Source organism: Enhydra lutris, unplaced genomic scaffold, assembly GCF_002288905.1.
Source record: "Enhydra lutris kenyoni isolate GAN:26980312 unplaced genomic scaffold, ASM228890v2 scaffoldscaffold13, whole genome shotgun sequence".
NCBI lineage: Eukaryota > Metazoa > Chordata > Mammalia > Carnivora > Mustelidae > Enhydra > Enhydra lutris.
Genome location: NW_019154097.1, coordinates 48,697,099 through 48,715,834, shown reverse-complemented (window position 1 = coordinate 48,715,834; position 18,736 = coordinate 48,697,099). Strand labels below are relative to the sequence as shown.

Genomic DNA, 18,736 nt, shown 5'->3' with positions numbered 1-18,736 from the left:
ATAATTTAAGAATCCCTCCAAGCACCGGTGTCTGTCTCTGGTTTCCACCACCACCTCACCCCCCACACTCCCTCATGGACACAGCTTGGGGCTCCGTGGGGGCAGGACGGTGTCTGGGAGTTGTGGTGGGACCAAGGCACTATTCCGGAAACAGACACGACGATGAGTCCCTGTTTCACCCCAGGGCAAAGGAGGCAATAATAAAACAGGCCCTCCCCAACCCAACACAGATAGTTATGACAAGGACAGGAAAAAAAACAAAACAACAAGGAACAACGACAAAAAACGGGTGTGGGGGGGGGAGGAGGAAAAATAAGACCAAAACAAAAAATTAAAACTCGAAAACCTTCAATATGAAGGCAGCAGATGGGGGAGGGGCATTTACAAGGGAAAACTGAGTTCGGGAAGACAGCAGCAAGGTCGGGGACATCCGTGTCCAATGATTTTGTCACTGGTCCACGACGCCCCTTCCCGCCTCCCGCCGAGATGCGGCGCGCTCCACTCCGAGCTCTCAGGCTAGTTACCCTCTTCTCTTTGGTCTGCAGGGCAGTGCACTGGCCCTTTGAGGTGAGGAGGGGCACGGGGGCCCTAATTGGGGATCAGAGGGAGGCTGTGGGAATCGAGCCCAACCACCCCTGGGAAGCTGGCAGATTAGAGGCGCTTCCTTTTTCCCTCTGGTCACACCCAATCCTGAGGGAAGGGCTTCCCGCCTGGGGGGCATGTGATGATTTCTACACTCCTATGGCAGAATCCTCAAATCCTGTCTCTCCAAATTGCCGGCTCCCCCCCCCCCCCCACCAACCCCCATGGGTTCAAAGTGCAATCCAGTGGGGCCCAGGTATGGTGACCTCTTGGGTCCTCTATCCGGCTCTGCCCAGGAAGAAAGGGAGCTGTGTCCCCAGCTGGGAAGTTCCTGCCGCTCCAGAGCCGTGGGGCAGACAAGCAGGTGCAGGTCAGTACTGGGGGGCTGGTGCTCCCGACCCGCCTGGGGTTCCAGGCTTGGCCTGGGACTTCATGTGCTGGACACTGGCCAGGATTTTCTTCTGGTGCCCCGCCAGAGTGACTCCAATTCGGAGCAGGTCCCTGGGGAAGGAGGGAGAGAGCTAGGTGAGGCCGTAGGGCTCCCGGGGAGGTTGTCTTAGCGCCAGACACCACGCCCCGCCTCTGGAATGTCAGCCAATCAGGAAGGCCGGCAGGGGAGGGGTACGCGTCAGCAGTTGCCAATAGTTGCGGGCAGTTTCCAGAGGTTGCAGGAGTTGGAAGTAGTCCTTCTGCGCAGCTGCAGTGGAGGGGCGCAGCAGGGCTGGCCAGAGACTGGAGGTTGGCGGGCTGCAGCTTGGGGCTCCGGCAAGGATTAGGAAAAGGCAGAGAATCAGCGAAGGGGTTGGAATGAAAGAAAAGCGCACAAGATGACGGTGGGGGAAGAGGCTGCACAGATTTCTCTGGAGGAGAAAAGAGAAGTCAGAAGGAAAAAGCCCAAAAGACGAAGAGGGGGTGGAGAGGAAGGGGTGGGGCAGAGCGAAAACTGAGCTGCCTCCCCCCCCCATCCTGAGGCCTGGAGCCCGAGATAAGGGAAAACAGCAGAGGTGGGAAATGGAGAGCAGGGACCTGTGTCAGGGCGTCGCTGGAACAAGTCAGGGCGGTGGGGGGGTGGAGGGGGTGGGGCATGGCCTGCCCCACTGGGAGACTGCCTCCCGCCCTCCGGTTCCAGATTTCTCTTCCTTCCCTGTGTTATTCAAACCTGGTCTGCAAAGAGAGCCTGGGAGGGAAATGCGCAGGCGGAGAGGTCGAGAACCAGAGAGGCCAACTAGGGGGACACAGTGCCAGGGAGGCGTTAGAACCATAAAACCATTTAACATTAATGCTGGAAATGGTCTTCAAAACCCCATCCAACCTTCTCCTTTTATGGGTGGGAAAGCAGCCAGAGCTGACACTTTGTTAATGTGAGAGCAGGGTCTGGAATGTAGATAGATGCACAAGGGGAGATACACAGGGCAGGACAGGAGCAAGATGGCCTGGGGCTGAGGTGGCTCAAGGGGGTGAGGCGGGCCCTGGGCCCTCAGTCCCCAGAGCTGCTACTTCGGGGTACTCTAGATGACAGAGTTGGCACCAGGAGTTGCCTGCAAAGGTCCCTGCTAAACTGGCAGGCCTAATTCTGGTCCCCAGGTGCCCCGAGACTGCCTGGATCTCAGCCGCCACCTCCAGCCCCTGCTACGACTTACTCAGCGGAGATCTGGCTGACCAGTTCGAAGGAGCCAAAGCCAGCGGCTGCAAAACTTTCTTCGTATCGTCCCATCTTGATGGCTCGAAGCCACTCACCCACCGAGCTAAAAGCGGAGTAGTGAGGCTGCCGCTGGTCCAGGAGTGGGTGTGAGGCCCTGGAAGGCAAGGGTGGGGAGCGGTATGCTGAGTTCTGGGGCTACGTCAGGGTGGGGACTTTGAGCCACAGACGAAGACAATGGACAATCCCACATACCACCAGAGGGCCAGACACTTCTGAGGGGGAGGGTGGGGTGGTTCTCAGGTGGTGGCAGAGTGTGGGAAGGAGGCCTACCCTCTGGGGTCCTCACCCGCTGTTCTCCCTGGCCACGATTTTGAGACTGGCTGGGTTCCGGATCATCTTGTCAAGGGCACTGACCACCTGGGGGAAGCGGGGCCGTGCATTCCGGTCCTTCTGCCAACAGTCCAGCATGAGCTGGTGCAGGGATGTGGGGCAGTCTGGGGGCGGGGGCAGCCGGTAGTCCTGCTCAATGGCATTGATCACCTGGAATGACAGGCACACGCACTGGGTGAGGCTCTCCCAGGAGAACAAGGATGCCAGAGGACCCCCCCCAGAAGATGGTGACTCAGCAGATGCTGGGACAGGTGCCACAGGCCCCGAGAATGGCAGACTCAGGGTCCTCCTGGCCGAGGTCAAAGCTGGCTGTGGTTTGATGCCCCAGTGGCTCCTGGGCTAAGATCTAGATGAGTAACTTCCCAACCCTGCCCTCCTTCTCTGTGTCCTTCTGTGACCAGACGTGCCGTATAAAAGTCTTGGATACTAAGATCAACTCTACTTTGTGCCTCCCTCAATGACCCAACAGTGATGGGCTCTCTGGGGACTCCCACTCCTCCCAACACCCCATACCCCTCCATGAGAGAACATTCCAGGAAAGCTTCGTAGGACCACGGGACACTTACATCCTGATTGCTCATGTCCCAGTATGGTCGTTCCCCAAATGACATGACCTCCCACATCACAATTCCGTAGCTCCAGGCGTCACTAGCAGATGTGAACTTCCGGAAGGCAATGGCCTCGGGGGCTGTCCATCGGATGGGAATCTTTCCGCCCTAAAGATATAAGAAGAAAAGGTGAGCTAAGGGACTCAATGGACCCAGGCATCCTGCCCCCACCTCTCCCTTTCCCCCAGGCTCCCTTTCTTTCTGGGACTCAGACACACAGCTCCTTAACTCTGTTCTTTTCCTGGACACTGGAAGTCGGGTTCCCTAAGCTGACCGCCCGCCCCCTCCGCAGTCTGTGCCTACATCCGGTCCCTGAACCAGAGCTGTCGACCCCTCCACCTCCCCACCTGGCCCACCTGGCCCTAAGAACCGAGTTCAGACTCGGGTCCCCTGGCCTCACCAGGGAGCTCGTGTAGGTGGGATCAGAAGAGTTCTCCTCCAGGAACCGGGAAAGCCCGAAGTCCGACACCTTGCAGACGAGGTTGCTGTTGACCAGGATGTTGCGGGCGGCCAGGTCTCGGTGGACGTAGCTCATCTCGGCAAGGTAGCGCATGCCCGAGGCGATGCCCCGCAGCATGCCCACCAGCTGGATGACCGTGAACTGCCCATCGTTCAGCTGGAGATTGGACAAGGGAGAGGGCAAGGTCAGGACCGCTCACCCGCCCTTCCCCCTGCCCTCCGCGCTTTGAACCCGATCTGCCACTCGCAGACCCATCTCATTCATGCTCCCGTGCATGGCAGGCCTGCTGACTTCCCAGGCAAGCCCTTTTCCCTTCTCTTACCCTTCCTGAGCTCCCTCAGCTCTCGATGCACTAATGTGACACGATGCTTAAGATTCTGAGGAGGGGCGCCTGGGTGGCTCGGTTAGTTAGGGGTCCGACTCTTGATTTTAGCTCAGGTGATGATCTCAAGGTCGTGAGATCGAGCCCCACGAGGGACTCCAGGCTCAGCCCAGAGTCTGCTGAGTCTGCCTCTCTCCCCCTGCCTCTGCCCCTCCCCTCCAACCGCTCTCGCTCATGCACGCGCTCTCAAATAAATAAATAAATAAATAAATCTTTTAAAAAAATTGTTGTAAAGAGATTACGTTGGGGCACGTGGGTGGCTCAGTGGGTTAAAGCCTCTGCTTTCAGCTCAGGTCATGATTCTAGGGTCCTGGGATCGAGCCCCGCGGAAGTCTGCTTCCCTTCCTCTCTCTCTGCCTGCCTCTCTGCCTACTTGTGATCTCTGTCTCTCAAATAAATAAATAAATTATTTACAAAAAGAAAAAAGATAGTCACATGAGCACCTCGAAAATGTTAAAAAAAAAAAAAAAAGAGAGAGATTACGTTAACATTTTCTTCTATGTACTCTAGCACGGAGCTCTACATCCAGGGCGTACTCAACAAATGCTTATGATCTAGTATGTTCATTTTATGGGCTATAGGGCAGCAACAGTTTGGACAGTCGGAGCGTGCTCGGAGCTACCTGTCTACAGGGGCAGACGCATCGGGGCCAACCCAGAGCAAACGTGCTCGGCCCTCTTGGACCAGCTGTGTGTAGCTTCCAAGAGCAGTGAAACACGGGGTGTGATCAATGACCACAGCCCCAAAACCTTGACCTTGACCTCGACAGAGTCTGCTCTCACCAGATAAGCTAGCCAGTCACAGTGAAAGAATCCCATACTCTGGGTTCAGGAAACACCCAGAGGACCCTTGGCGGCCAAGCAGGGTGAGGGACAGAGTCCAAAACCCGAATCTTGAATCCATCCTCCAAGCCTGCACCTACCCCAGCCTTGAATCTCAGCTTGTGGAAACACCGCTGGCCAGATGCTCAGGGCAGACCCTGGAGTCTGTGATCCCTCTCCCCCTTACCAGTCCAGTCACTTAAAATCCAGCAGCAGGTTCTGTCTCCAAAACATGCTCCGAATGCAGACACTTCTCCATATCCCTCTACAATCCTCACACCCCGAAGGACTGCAAGTCTTCCCACTGGCTCCTGGCTCTTGGTCCCCAGCACCACCAAACGGAGCTCCTGAAATCACCCCTCTCCAGCTGAAATCCCTTGGCAACCCCTTGAACTTCTAATCAAATCCAAATTCCTTAAGGGCACAAGGCTCATGGGGTCTGACCACTATGTACATCGAAATGTACCACTGTTCCTCTGCTCGGGCCAGTTTTACCGGCGTTTCTTCCTTCCTTCCTTCCTTTATTTATTTGACAGAGAGAGAGATCACAAGTAGGCAGAGAGGCAGGGGGAGAGAGAGGGTGAAGCAGGCTCCCTGCTGAGCAGGGAGCCCGACTCGGGGCTCGATCCCAGGACTCCGGGATCATGACCTGAGAGGAAGGCAGAGAGGCTTTAACCCACTGAGCCACCCAGGGGTCCCATTTACTGGCCTTTCTGCCTTTTGTTTTGCTTTAAAGACTATTTACTTATATATTAGAGAGTGTACAAGTGCGCATGAGCAGAGGGAGGCGCAGAAGAGGCAGAAGAAGCAGACTCCCTGCTAAGTGGAGAGCCCAATGCGGGGCTCGATCCCAGGACCCGGGGATCATGATCTGCGCCAAAGGCAGACACTTTGCCAACTGAGCCACCCAGGTGCCCTTGACCTTTCTGCCGTTCAACCTGTCCACTCTGGTTCCCCCACCATGCTTCTCCTCCATCTGTTCATGGTTGGCTCTTTCCCAGCCACACAAAGGTCGGTTCTTCTAGAATAAATCCCCTCCCCCTCCAGGCAACCGGACCTTTGTCTGGTACCAACGGGACAGACCGTTGTGTCGACGGTGGAGGGTCTGCTGTCATCACACTACCGGGGCCTGCCTTGGCAGCTCTCCTGATAACAGCCAGGAAGCCTGTCTCCGATGGGGTGCTGTGCGAGGCACACAGCACCCCGATGTAGGCAGGCCATGGATATTGATTTTTGGACTTATCAAAACATTAGATCTATCTTCTCCTAACTAGAGAAACACGCTAACCAACCCCACAGGGAAAAAGCCGATCGATCTAGAAGGCGACACATCATTCAAGGGGCTCAGAGGCCCAGCTTTTCAGCACGTCAGTGTCGTAACAAGGGACTGTTCCTGGATGTCAAAGAGGCTCAAAGAAATGACCACTGGGTCCCATGCTTGATCCGGAACTGGATCCTGGTTTGCAGAAACCGGGAGGAAGAGACACGTGGGGGGGACAACCGAGGAAATGTGAGTAGCGACTGGGGACTGAATGATCCCACGGAAAAGTTGCACTTCTGTTAAACGCAATGTCATTTTGCTCTGCAGGACAACGTTTTGATTTTTTTAAAAAACGATGTATAGTAATGTGGAAAAATAATACCCAGGAAGACCTGTTCAAGTGACAAGATATGCTCTTACCCAGCATCTCAAGCCACTTCCCCAAACTGTTTTTTAAAACCTTGTTTAGGGGGTGCCTGGGTGGCTCCGTGGGTTAAAGCCGCTGCCTTCAGCTCAGGTCATGATCTCAGGGTCCTGGGATCAAGCCCCGCATCGGGCTCTCTGCTCAGCGGGGAGCCTGCTTCCCCCTCTCTCTCTACTTGCCTCTCTGCCTACTTGTGATCTCTGTCTGTCAAATGAATAAATAAAATCTTTAAAAAAAAAATAAATAAAAATAAAAGCTTGTTTGGCGACTTGTCTCCTCTGTTACACTGTCAAGGGCAGCGATGTTCATGGCTTGATTCCCAGGACCTAAGGAGAGTGGCTGAAGTACCAGAGGGTGCTCAGGAAGTACTTATCAAGGCGACAAATGACCACCCCTCCAAATCCTGGGTCCACCAGCCCCACAGGTGAGCCATTTCCACTCATGGCCGCAGGAAAGGCCAGTGCCAGAAACTCCAGCTATGCTAGAGGGAGGACGAGGGGCACAGGGGGTGTGACGTGCACCCCAGCATCCGTCCTGGTTCTGAGCTCCTTGGCTGTGCTGGGGGTGGGCAGGGGCCTGGGGGGCAGGGGGCTCACCCGCAGGAAGGAGTCCAGGGCGCCGTTCTCCATGAACTCGGTGAGGATCATGACGGGTACGCTGTTGGTGACCACACCCTCCAGACGGATGATGTTGGGGTGCTCGAACTGGCCCATGATGGAGGCCTCACTTAGGAACTCCCGCCGCTGCCGCTCCGTGTAGCCGCCTTTCAGGGTCTTGATGGCCACACAGCTCTCCTTCTTCCCCGGGGCCTTGAGCCGCCCCCGGCACACCTCGCCAAACTCGCCTTCAGGAAGGATGCTGAGGGTCAGCCCTCCTCTGCTCGCTGACCGGCACCCCCCTTCCCCGTACTACCCCTGCACCCATCTCCCCTCTCACCTGCGCCGATCACCTCCTCGATCTTGACGTAGGAGACATCGATCTCCTTTGCAAATTCCCGTACAGCCTCATTGGGGTCTTCGTAAGTGAAGGGGTCAATGTAGACCTTAGTACCTGAAGAACCACACGTGGGGTCCCGTTAACCAAGAGACAACCTCCCCTGCACTCCGAGGCCCGATTCTGGGCTCACCGCTCCTTCCCCAGCCCCGTGTCCCTCGGCATATGCCTACCCACCGTGCCCGATGAGATACTGTCCGTGTTTGTCTGAGTACTCGGCTTCCCTCCCGCTGCTCTGCTTCCTGAGGCCGATGGGAAAGAAAAGGTGAACGGAATCACCCATCTCTGTGTTTCCAGAGGGACGGGACGGGGTAGGGGGGGCGGGGGAGGAGGAGCGGGGATCAGAGAAGCTTCCAAGAGAAAACAACTATCCTGGGGCATGGAGGGAGACTCGCCGACAGCAAGAGGGCAGGAGGCTGTCTACACCCGCCCTCCTCCCACGGGCCTCCGGGTGCCCCAGAGCGCTCACCTGAGGCAGAGAACAGCAATAACAATGACCACCAAGACCAGCACCACACCCACGACGGCCGTGCCTGCGATCAGGGCCAGCTGCTCCCGCCAGCTCTCGTTCTCTGGGGGAGAAAAGCTGCGATCAGAAGAAGCCGACGGGCCCCGGGGACCCCACACCAGCCCTCAAGGCATGAGTCGTGTTCCCGAGAACAGGCCCCCCGGCGGTGGGGCAGGTGCGGGAAAGCACCACGGTTTCCAAATTGCTTTCCGCTGGCATGGGCTCCTGCGAAGTCCCTCCGGGAAAAGGAGGACGTTTCCCAACCTCGTTACGGCGACAGCGGGTTTCGTTTCGTTCAGTTATAAATACTGGTGGCCACAGGAGGCCCCAGGGGCTAAAAACAACAATGTCTGTAGTCAAAATGTGAAATAACCCAGATGTCCGTCAACAGATGAATGGATGAAGAGAACACACTAGCACCACACAACGGACTATTTCCAGCCGTAAACGGTGTGAACTACACACCCCAACACGGACAGACCATGTGGACCCTGTGCCGAGTGGAGGAAGAACCCGGTCACAAGAGGCTCCATTCGTGTGAATGTCCAGAATGGGCAAATCCACAGAGACAAAAGTAAGGCAGTATTTGCCGGGGGCTGGGGGTGATTGAAGGGGTGTCTCTTTTTGGATGCCAAAACGTTCTACAAGTAATTGTGGCGATGGCTGCACAGCTCTGGACAGGCCAAAAGCCACTGAATGGTACTCTTTATAAATATTTTTATTTATTTATTTATTTATTTATTTGACAGACAGAGATCACAAGTAGGCAGAGAAGCAGGCAGAGAGAGAGAGAGGAAGCAGGCTCCCCGCAGAGCAGAGAGCCCGATGTGGGGCTCGATCCCTGAATGGTACTCTTTAAAGGGTGAGTCGTACGGTGTGTGAACCACGTCTCAAACTGCAAAAAGGTTTAGAAAGCCACTGGGCCAACAAGCGTACTACAGCCAGCGGGTGTTGGGGCGCCTGGGTGGCTCAGGGAGTTAAGTGTCTGCTTTCGGCTCAGGTCATGATCTCAGTGTCCTGGGATCAGTGGGCTTCCTGCTCAGCAGGGGCTCTGTTCCTCCCTCTGCTTATGATCGCTCTCCCTCTCGAATAAATAAGATTTTTAAAAAAAATCTGGGGCACCTGGGTGGCTCAGTGGGTTAAAGCCCCTGCCTTCGGCTCAGGTCATGATCCCAGGGTCCTGGGATCGAGCCCCACATCGGGCTCTCTGCTCAGCAGGGAGCCTGCTTCCCTCCCTCGCTCTCTGCCTGCCTCTCTGCCTACTTGTAATCTCTGTCTGTCAAATAAATAATAAATAAAATCTTAAAAAAAAAGTTTAAAAAAAATAAAAAATAAAAAAATCTTTACAAAAAAAAATAACGAACAGGTGTCACATCAGTTAGTCCTTGGAGCCCTTGGGAGAGAGACCTCGTGGTATCTCCAACTGGGGAGGAGAGAAGGGGCTATAGGGTTGGGCTTCTGCTGAGAGCCACACAGCTGGAACGCCACTGGGCAGGCTTTTCCTCCTGCTGTTGGTTTTGGCGTCTGCAGTCGATGCTCCCCTCACTAGGCCAAAAGCCCCGTGGTTGACAGAGGGGAGCGTGGGAATGTGACTTTAGGGGTCCTCCAAGAGCAGAGGAAAGGCCTCCCACGTAATGGAGGGGCAGCACCCCTGCCCATGCCCTGCCCCCTCCAGGCTCACCGTCTAGCTGGGTCTGGCTGTGGTGCTCCTGGCCGAAGGGCCCGTAGCCGGCCTCGGAGCGTGCTCGCACCTGGACCAGGTAGCTGGCCCCCCGTTTCAGCCCCCGCAGCTCGGCCCGGTTTTCCGACGTCTTCAGGAACCGCACGCTGCTGGGGCCCTCGGTGCCCTGTCCAGGGGGAGGAGGGGCCAGCTGTAAGCCAGGGCCCCCCGGTTTCCACTGCTCTTCCCACCGCTCCCGGCCCCCCACGCCCTGACCCTGTGCCCCCAAGACTTGCATCCTGGTGCCACTGTGTGGCAGGTGAGGCCTGCTGGCTGTTGGGCTTTCATTATAGCATTTAATCCTTTCCGCAGTTCTGTGGGGTTGGTACCATTACTGTAACCGTTTTACACCGGGGATGTTGAACTCTGAGAGGCCAAGGGGCTGGCCCAAGGTCACACAGCTAGTACTTGGCCCAGGTGGACTTCAAACACCTCTCAGTGGGTTAAAGCCTCTGCCTTCGGCTCAGGTCATGATCCCAGGGTCCTGGGATCGAGCCCCACATCGGGCTCTCTGCTCAGCGGGGAGCCTGCTGCTCCCCACCCCCACACTCCCCACTGCATACCTCTCTGCCTACTTGTGATCTCTATCTGTCAAATAAATAAATAAAATCTTTTTTTTTTTTAAAGATTTTATTTATTTATTTGACAGATAGAGATCACAAGTAGACAGAGAGGCAGGCAGAGAGAGAGAGGAGGAGGCAGGTTCCCTGCTGAGCAGAGAGCCCGATGTGGGGCTCGATCCCAGGACACTGGGACCATGACCTGAGCCGAAGGCAGAGGCTTTAACCCACTGAGCCACCCAGGCGCCCCTAAATAAATAAAATCTTAAACAAACACAAAAAACCACCTCACAGGGGCCCAGAATTTAGCCAGCCCCCGGAACTGTCCCACTGTCAATCCCAAACCCCGAGGGTGCCGTCCCACTCTCACCTTCTCGTGGTACTTGACCTCGTAGTCCAGCACGGCCCCACTGGGTGCCCGGGGAACAGCCCACGCCAGGCTCAAGCTGCTGGGCGATGACCGCGTCACCCGGATGTCTGACACGGGGGGTGGTACTGTGAGGGAGAGGGTATTTGCACATGGCATGTCTGGCCCTGATCTTTCCCAGCTCTGCCTCTGCTGGCTACACTCGTCTCAGCTGTTTCAAGAGCTCCCTCTGACCCTCTCTGCCCCATCCTGAAGTCTGTACCTCTTTTCACTCTTCTGTCTGCCTCTCAGCCTGACCGTCCATGCTTCCCGGCGACCCCAGGGTCCCCCGCCACTGTCTTTTCCCCCTCAGCCCTGTAGGCTGCCCACCTCCCTCCCGGCCGGCCACTGTCTCCCCATCTCACCCTCACGGTCAGTGGTGACATTCACAGCCTCAAACGGGACCGGCCCGGTGGCTAAGGAGGACACCCCATTCAAGGCGGTGACCTCGAAGGTATAGGTGAAATCTGGACGGAGCCCGCGAACCGCCACCCAGGGCTCCACAAGGTCCCGGGGGCCAGGGTCGAAGGTCAGGTCTCCTCCGCAGGGGGTACAGGACCCCCCAGGGCGGCACTCCCGGCAGCGCAGTGCATAGGTGAGATCCTCTCGGCCCCCAGACTCGAGGGGGGCACTCCACTCCAGGCGCAGGGAAGAGCCATTCAGACGGGGAACCACGCTTCTTGGAGCAGAGGGCGGCGCTGCGGGACACCAGGGAGTCAGAGGCTGACCCGATCACCAGGGAGGGACAGCGGGGCACCCAGGAGTCCTCACCGGGCATCCACCCACCACCTGAGGGGTCACCCGTCACTCACTGGTACAGGGGGCACCCCGGAAGTCCGTGCGGGCCCGGAAGTACCCATTGCGGCACTGGCAGGTGGAGGAGCCAATGGTGTTGGAGTGGCTGTTGGCTGGACACGGCTGGCAGGACCCCTCACCAGACAAGGGCTTGAAGGTGCCTTGGGTACAGGCTGGAAAAGACCACGGGCATCAAGAACATGCATCAGAAACATTCAGCTGCTCCCAAGGTTGCATGGGATGCAAAGTGGGGTGCAGGGAGGGAAGAGGTCAGAACCCGAATGTCTAAGAGAAGAAAGAGACCCTCCGTTCAGATCAGGGATGCTAAGCTTTGTTAACCTCAAACCCCACCACCACCACCACCACCACCACCAATCACCCTGTTGCCATCTGGTAAAACCCACAGACCCCTGCTCAGAAGTCTGTTTTTAAACGCACGTCACAAGGAGTGCCTGGGTAGCTCAGGTGGTGGAGTGTCTGCTTTCGGCTCAGGTCATGACCCCAGGGTCCTGGGATCGAGCCCCACATCGGGCTCCCTGCTCCGCGGGGAGTCTGCTTCTCCCTCTCCCTGTCCCTCCCCCTGCTCGTGTGCACGCGCACGCTCTCTCTCTCCTACAATAAAATATTCAATAAACAAACAAATGCACACCAGAAAACACACAGATCACAAAGGAAACCAAGTGAACTGAAATACAATGACCAAAACATGAAGAAAGCAAGTTGGTGCCATAGAGCCGTGTGCACTTCTTTATTTACACTGTAAGAGGCCGGTCTAAGGGGCCGCTGTAATACTGAACACGTGAGAGGCCAAAAAGAGCATCCTGACACCATCTCTAACGAGCTAGGAAAATAGCCATGATCTGAAGGATGTGCAAGTCTCAGGTCCTGCTGTGACCGCTGGTCTCTGTCACTGTCATTCAATTTCAGGAGGAAATGAGCAGCAATAAGGTCATTTTTTTCTCTCTATAAACCCAGGTTTTTTTTTTTTTTTTTTTTTTTAGTATTTTATTTATTTATTTGACAGACGGAGATCACAAGTAGGCAGAGAGATAGTGGAGAGAGAGGAGGAAGCGGGCTCCCTGCTGAGCAGAGAGCCCGATGTGGGGCTCGATCCCAGGACCCTGAGATCATGTCCTGAGCCCAAGGCAGAGGCTTTAACCCACTGAGCCACCCAGGAGCCCCAAAACCCAGGTTTTGAACTCCTGCTCTAAAGAAACAGCTGAGTGAGAATTCAGAACTAGGGAGTTAGGGGAAACCCACAATGAACAAGAGATAGAGACCATGGTGCCTTTGTCCCCAGAGCCCGGCAAAGCGCCCCCATCCTGAGAACAGCCCTGGTGTCCAGAAAGCGGTTGCACAGTTAGGAGAAAGAGGGCACAAGAGCTCGGATCGATGCTGGGGGCTCTGAAAACAGGCCCTCCGCGTGCCCCTGAGAACCAAGAATGTTCCAAATGGCAATGTAAGTGGGTCCAAGAGCGGGGTATAGGACCCTCCCTGCGTGGATGGACAAGCTTTCCAGGAAAGACGCCAGCCCTCACCTCTGCACCGGGTGTTCCCCTCGACGGCCTCGAAGCCCGCAGCACAGCTGCATCCCGTGACCGGCTGCTCGGCCCACTGGCCATCCTCCCGGCAGTACAGGCTGGGGCTGGGGCCAGGGGTGGGGACGGCGTCAGCCACGCAGCTCCCTGCCACAGGCACCACGAGCTCCCGAGGCACAGTCTCTGGGAAGTGGGTGAGGTTCACGGTCAGCTGGGCGCACTTCTTGTAGAAGAGATGCAGGGACAGCAGGGCCATGCAGGCTCCCTGGTCCTGGAAGGCCAGGTAGAAGCCAGCCTTGGTGAGTGGGCCCAGACGCAGCGTCTTGACGTTGACCTTGCCGGTTGCCTCCGCTCCAGGACGCTTCCGGGTCAGGTGCTCTGCGGCCACTGTGTCCACCTGCCAGGTGAGGGAAGAGTATTCGTTGCCGCGGTCCTCCGCTCCCCACGGACCAGGTAGGTGGACTGTTTTCCTCTTCCCAGCTCACCCTCTCCCTGAGCACCTCAGCTCCTGTTCCAGAGCCTTCTCTCTACCTTTCCCAGGGTCCCCTTTCCTGCAGGCCCCAACGTTACCCATTAATGCTTGCTCAGCTCCTACGATGTGTCCAGCCTCTGTCCCGCACCCCCTTTCTGTTCAGTCACTCATCCCACACCCACTCTGGGCCAGGCCCTGCACTTGGAGCTAAGGGAACCGAAACGAAAGAAACAGGTTATGTTAAAGGCATGATGAGACCTATGACAGCGGAGACCCCAGGGCGGGCACCATAGCAGGGATGTCCTGGGGGAGTTAAAGCTTTCAAGACAAGTAGGAATTAGGTAGAAGACCCAGGGAGAAGGCGTTCTGGGGTGAAGCATCGGTTGACACTAAGGAGAGGTGTCTGAAGGACAAGGTGTACTCAGATCAGAGAAGGGCAGAGGGTGGCCCAGACGACCGCCCCTAGGGAGCCAGGGGGGCCCTGCTCGAGACTCGCGACTGCTCCACGCAGCAGACCACCTTCTTCCCTCCCCGGACTGCAGCCTCCTGCTTCCAGACCCCAGTGCCCCTGCGCAGGGCCTTGGAAACTCATCCACTGCTCCTAGACCGCGCAGACCAGCATGGGGGCGGGGCGGGGCCCGGGCGCCGGGGTACCTTGATGTAGGGGTTCTCCATCCAGGCTGGCGTGAAGGCTGTGGCTGTGTCGGCATCACTCTCAAAGTAGAAGACAGTGAAGGTCTCCTTGCAAGAGCGCCCGGCCCGCGACAGGGAGAGGCACTCGAGCATGGTGAAGCGGAGCGTGGCATACACGTGGACGGCGCCTCGGCGTGGGACCCAGCCGGTGCGCAGCCAGTGGGCCAGGCCTGGCGCCCGCTGCACGTCGCACACCTCATAGGTCCGCACACTGTGCTGTTCCTCATCCAGGCCGCTCAGCTCCTCCCACTGTGGGGAGAAGGGGGTCAGCTCGGGGGTGGGGGAGGGTCGGTGGGAGGCTGTCTGTCATAGATCCAGGAGGGGCTAGAGGAAGGGGACCTCTGAGAGCAAGGGCTCAGAGGACATCTGCCCCGGCTGCGGGGATATGGGGGGCTGGTGGTGTGCCCAGCAATCCAGCGCCCATACACCCTTGCCCTTCCTCCTCCTTGGGTGTCCCTCCAAGCCCTGGCTTCTGGGCCCAGCTCTTACCTGCCCCTCCACCTGAGGGAACGTGACCCACTTCAGATCGGCAGTTTCCAGTTTTGTGTTCAATAGGGTCTCTAAGACAGACAGACAGACAGTCAGCACAGGAAGACCAGATCCCTGGTAACTGACTGAGGCAGGTGCATCCTCCAAGCTGGTGGAACTGAGCCGAGAGATGAAGGGGGGGGGGGCAAGCCATGCCCTCTGCTGCCCGCTTTCTCATCGCTGTTTCTGAGTGCCCACCCCACCCCTCCCAGTGGGCAGGCACTGGGCTGCCCCCGCTCAGGTCTCCCAGATCTAAGTGTCTGAGAACCGCTGTGCCCTGAAGAGAGGGGAAGAAGGGCAAACAGCTCAGACAGGGTTAAACTAGAGCCACGACCTGGCCTGACCCAAGGAGGGCAAATAACAGTAGGCACCGCGGGGGGGGGGGGGGGGGGGCAATCCCCTCCTTCCAGGGCCTGCCTCCTTGACACTCTACTCGGCAGTCCCTGCCCCCAACCCAAATCCTCCGCTTCCCACTCCCCTCTTCCAGGCCCACACCCCCTTTTCAGACCAAACCCTCCAGTCCTTCAGATCCCCCAGGGTGGTACTCAGCTCCCAATGCCCAGCCCTGCCACCCCCTCCCCCTGGCCCCCCCCCCAAGAGCTCTCGCTGCTGTCAGAGGAGGAAGTGCTGGAGGCCAGGACGCTTGGGTTCCCGCCCTGGCCCCTGCCTGCAGAGGCCTCACATCTGGATTTGGTTACGAGAAGGAAAAGGGGAGGAGATTTTAGGGGTGAACACACCTGGCTCCGTTCTGGTCTCAGGGGAGGGGTGTCGAGGGAGGGGTGGGGCTGTGGCGGAAGGGGGGATTAGGAGAAACATCACAGCCCCTGGCAGTGGAGGGTGGAGGGAGGGCAGGGGAATCCCCTGGGAGGCCAGTGCCATGTGGGGGGCCCCACCGGAGAGCCAGCAGCACACCTGGGACCAGGTTCCCCCAGCCTCGCTCCCCGCTCCCACTGCTGCTCTGTGGGGGCTGCGGGAGAAAAGGGAAGGGAAGGTGGGTGGGTGGGGTAGCCTCCTCCCAAGGACCAAGTAATGTTCCCGCAAGGGCAAAGGGTCAGGACAGACCCCGGCCAGGCTGAGGTGAGGCCTGGGCTCCCCGGGGGTGGCAGGAGCCAGCCCGGCACGCTGGGGACAGGATGCCCGGGTTCTGGGAAGGGGGTGGATAGAGGCTGCCGTCTCCACCCTCCATTGTTCCTGGCTGGATAGTGTTTTCCTGTCTCCAATTCACACACTGTCTGTTTCGGGGCAGTCCTCCGCACACTCTGAGCGACTCATTTTCTCTCCTCCTATCTCTCGGGCTCAGAGAGCCTCCATCTGTCAGTTCTTCTGCCTCTCACCTCTCTCCCCTGCCCTCTGGCCACCTCCTTTTCTGACCGTCGCCATCCCTCCTCCGTTTTCCACCTCCCACCTTTCACCTTCACGGGCACATGCAGCCACGGGCAGGTTACTTAACGCCTGTTTAAGTCTCAGTTTCCCTATCTGTAAAATGGGGGCAACGATCCGTCCCACCTTAGGGCTGCTGGGAAGGTGAACATGTAAAGCGCTTAGTGCAGGCCTCGGGCTTGGAAAGCACTTAGGTAGCAGCCTGGAAGCCTGACCCCCTTTCTCCTTCGCCTCTTTCCCTCCCTCTCACCATACTTCGCCCTGGGGTGGGGGGTTCTCTCCCCACTTTGCTGGCCTTCCTCCCAGTAATTGCCCCTTCTGTCTCCTAGCCAGGCAAGGGTCTCCTCTCCCCATGCCCAGCCTTTGATCCCCGGCCCAGAGCAGCACTGCCCAGTCTGGGGGAGTGGGGTTTCTAACTGCCTTTGATTCCACCTCCTCAGCAGCCCCCCCCAGAGACTCTTTTGATTCCAGGCAGTGAAGGAGGGTAAGGAGGCAGCTTATTGAGAGGAGATTAGGGCTGTAGGAGGAGGGTTTATAGGGCTCTTGGCTCCCCCTCTAGGGGGTGAAAGGAGGGAAAAGACTCATGGATGAAGAAACATGTTGGGGGGGGACACAGAAAAATCAGAAATTTAAAGAGATCTGTATTTAGGCTAAGTTCAGGTGCCACGGGGACTGTGAAGGTCAGTTTCTGCTGGCCCATAGGGCTGGAGAAAGGGACTCAGGCCGGACTCTGGCAGGGCTGGGGGTCTAGACAGCATTTAAAGGGCTGGGGTGCAGCCTGGGAAAACCAGGGAGGGGGCCTCACTGCAGCAGAGGCAGTGGCTTTGGGGGAGATCTGGGCGACCCGAGAGTTAGCACAGATGGTGGCCGGCCTGCCAGGGGCCCAGGCAGCTGCAGCATCAAGGTGTGAACGCGGAGGAATGGGGGTTGGGGGCATTTTTCTGGCCTAGCACAAAGTTCTGCCTTGTCTGCAGTTCCTCCAGAAACGTTTCCTCATGTTTGGCAGTGGTGGGAAGAAGGACAGAAACTTCCCAGAGATTGGAGTAAGGAGAAAAGCCGAGGCTGCCAAAGGCGTACAGAACCAGGGCTAAGAGTCTGGGAAGCCGGGGCAGGGGCACATCCCCGGACCGAGCTCCACTCCTTCTCTTTCCCAAACAAAAGAAAACTCCACTCCCCGCTGGGCCGCCTCCTCCCCGCCCCCCGCCCGGTCTAGCACTATTGGTCCGAAGTGTTCAGGGTTGGGGTGCCGGGCTACGGGCAGAGAGGCCGACCCTTTTACTTCGAGGCCCAACTTTGGGGGCCCCTGGAGTGCCGGGGTGCCCCCTGGGAAACTCACCTTCTAAGGCGGCGGCGAGCGAAGCCCAGCAAAGCAGAGCCCGGAGTTCCATGGCGCCGCCTCTCTCGGGTTGGATCCGATCCGAGTTTGGGGGGCACTAGCCCCCCCAGGTCTGAACCACCCCCCCCCCGAGAGGGCAGACGCAGACTCCCCGCGCGGGACTCTCGGTCGGGGCCCTCAGCGCTGGCCCATGCGGGCGCGCCCGGCACCGTCAAGGGGCGGCGGCACCCAGGTGTGGCCCCGCGTCCCCGCGGCGCGCGGGCGGGCGGGGGGCGTCTTCGCACTGGCTGCGCCGGGCGGGCGCAGAGCGAGACGTGGCTGGAGTCGGGGTCCCTCCGGGGCCTCGGGGTCCTGCCCCGGCTGGCTGGGGGGTGGTCCGGCCGCTCGCGGTCTCCCCCCCTCCCCAGAGCGGTGCTGCTCGCGCCGCCGGGCCGAGTGCGCTCCGCGCCGGCCGGGAGGGTGGGAGCAGAGCGGGAACGGAGCGGGAGGGAGGGAGACTGCGGCGCGGGGCCGGGCGGGCCGGGGCTGGGCCGGGTTGGGACTGGGCCGGGCGGCGCCTGGCCGAGGAGGGAGGGGCGCGCGGGGGGGGCGGGGAGCTCCCCCCTCCCCCAGCCCCGGCTCGGCGTGCGGGCCGGGGCGCGCTGATTGGAGCGCGCGCTGCTGAATAATTCATGAGGGAAGCAGAGCGGGGCGCCCAGCGGAGCAGGTCGGGAAGTTGGGAGAAAGTTTGGAGAAGGGGGAGGGGCGACGGGCGCGGAGCCCGAGCCCGGGGACCGCCCAGACGTGCACGGTGGCCGGGTCTGCGCGTGTCGAGGCCGGGGCCCAACGACCCCCCGGGTTAGGTCCCAACCCAGCACGCAGCAGGCAACGGAGAAGCACATCCAGCCGCACCGAGGGCCTCCCGGAGGTGCGCGTAGACGTACACCGCGCCCTCGAAGCCCGCTCCAACCTTCCCGCGGACTTCGGATTCTACTTCTGGATGCGCGCACCACCCCACAGTTGGCGCAGGGGACCATGTTTGGGGGAAGCTTTTGAGGATGGAGGGTGGCGCGTTGTACCCCGAGGCAGCGACCCCAGCTTAGATGACGCTGGAGCGAACGTTCACACAATCATTCAACAAACATTAGGTACATAGCGCAGGAAAATGTGGAAAGTGGGGCAACTGGTTTGAGATGGGGAGGAGTATAGAAAATAAGGAAGAAGAAATAAATAAAAGGTAGGTGGGACCGAGAGAGTA

The 18,736-nt window shown here is 58.4% G+C and overlaps 1 protein-coding gene across 1 annotated transcript; it reads right to left on the bottom strand.

Moving 5' to 3' along the window:
• Positions 1–769: 769 nt before the first annotated feature.
• LOC111145619 (EPH receptor B4) lies at positions 770–17,665 on the bottom strand. Its single transcript, XM_022500645.1, has 17 exons — positions 17,500–17,665; positions 14,745–14,815; positions 14,217–14,504; positions 13,091–13,487; positions 11,570–11,725; positions 11,123–11,455; positions 10,722–10,846; positions 9,753–9,918; positions 8,033–8,135; positions 7,741–7,805; positions 7,507–7,620; positions 7,167–7,414; positions 3,623–3,838; positions 3,181–3,330; positions 2,571–2,764; positions 2,223–2,378; positions 770–1,083 (listed from the first exon to the last, which is right to left on the bottom strand). The coding sequence occupies exons 1-17, from the start codon at positions 17,549–17,551 to the stop codon at positions 954–956; spliced, it is 2,964 nt and encodes a 987-aa protein (XP_022356353.1). The 5' UTR covers positions 17,552–17,665; the 3' UTR covers positions 770–953.
• Positions 17,666–18,736: the final 1,071 nt, after the last annotated feature.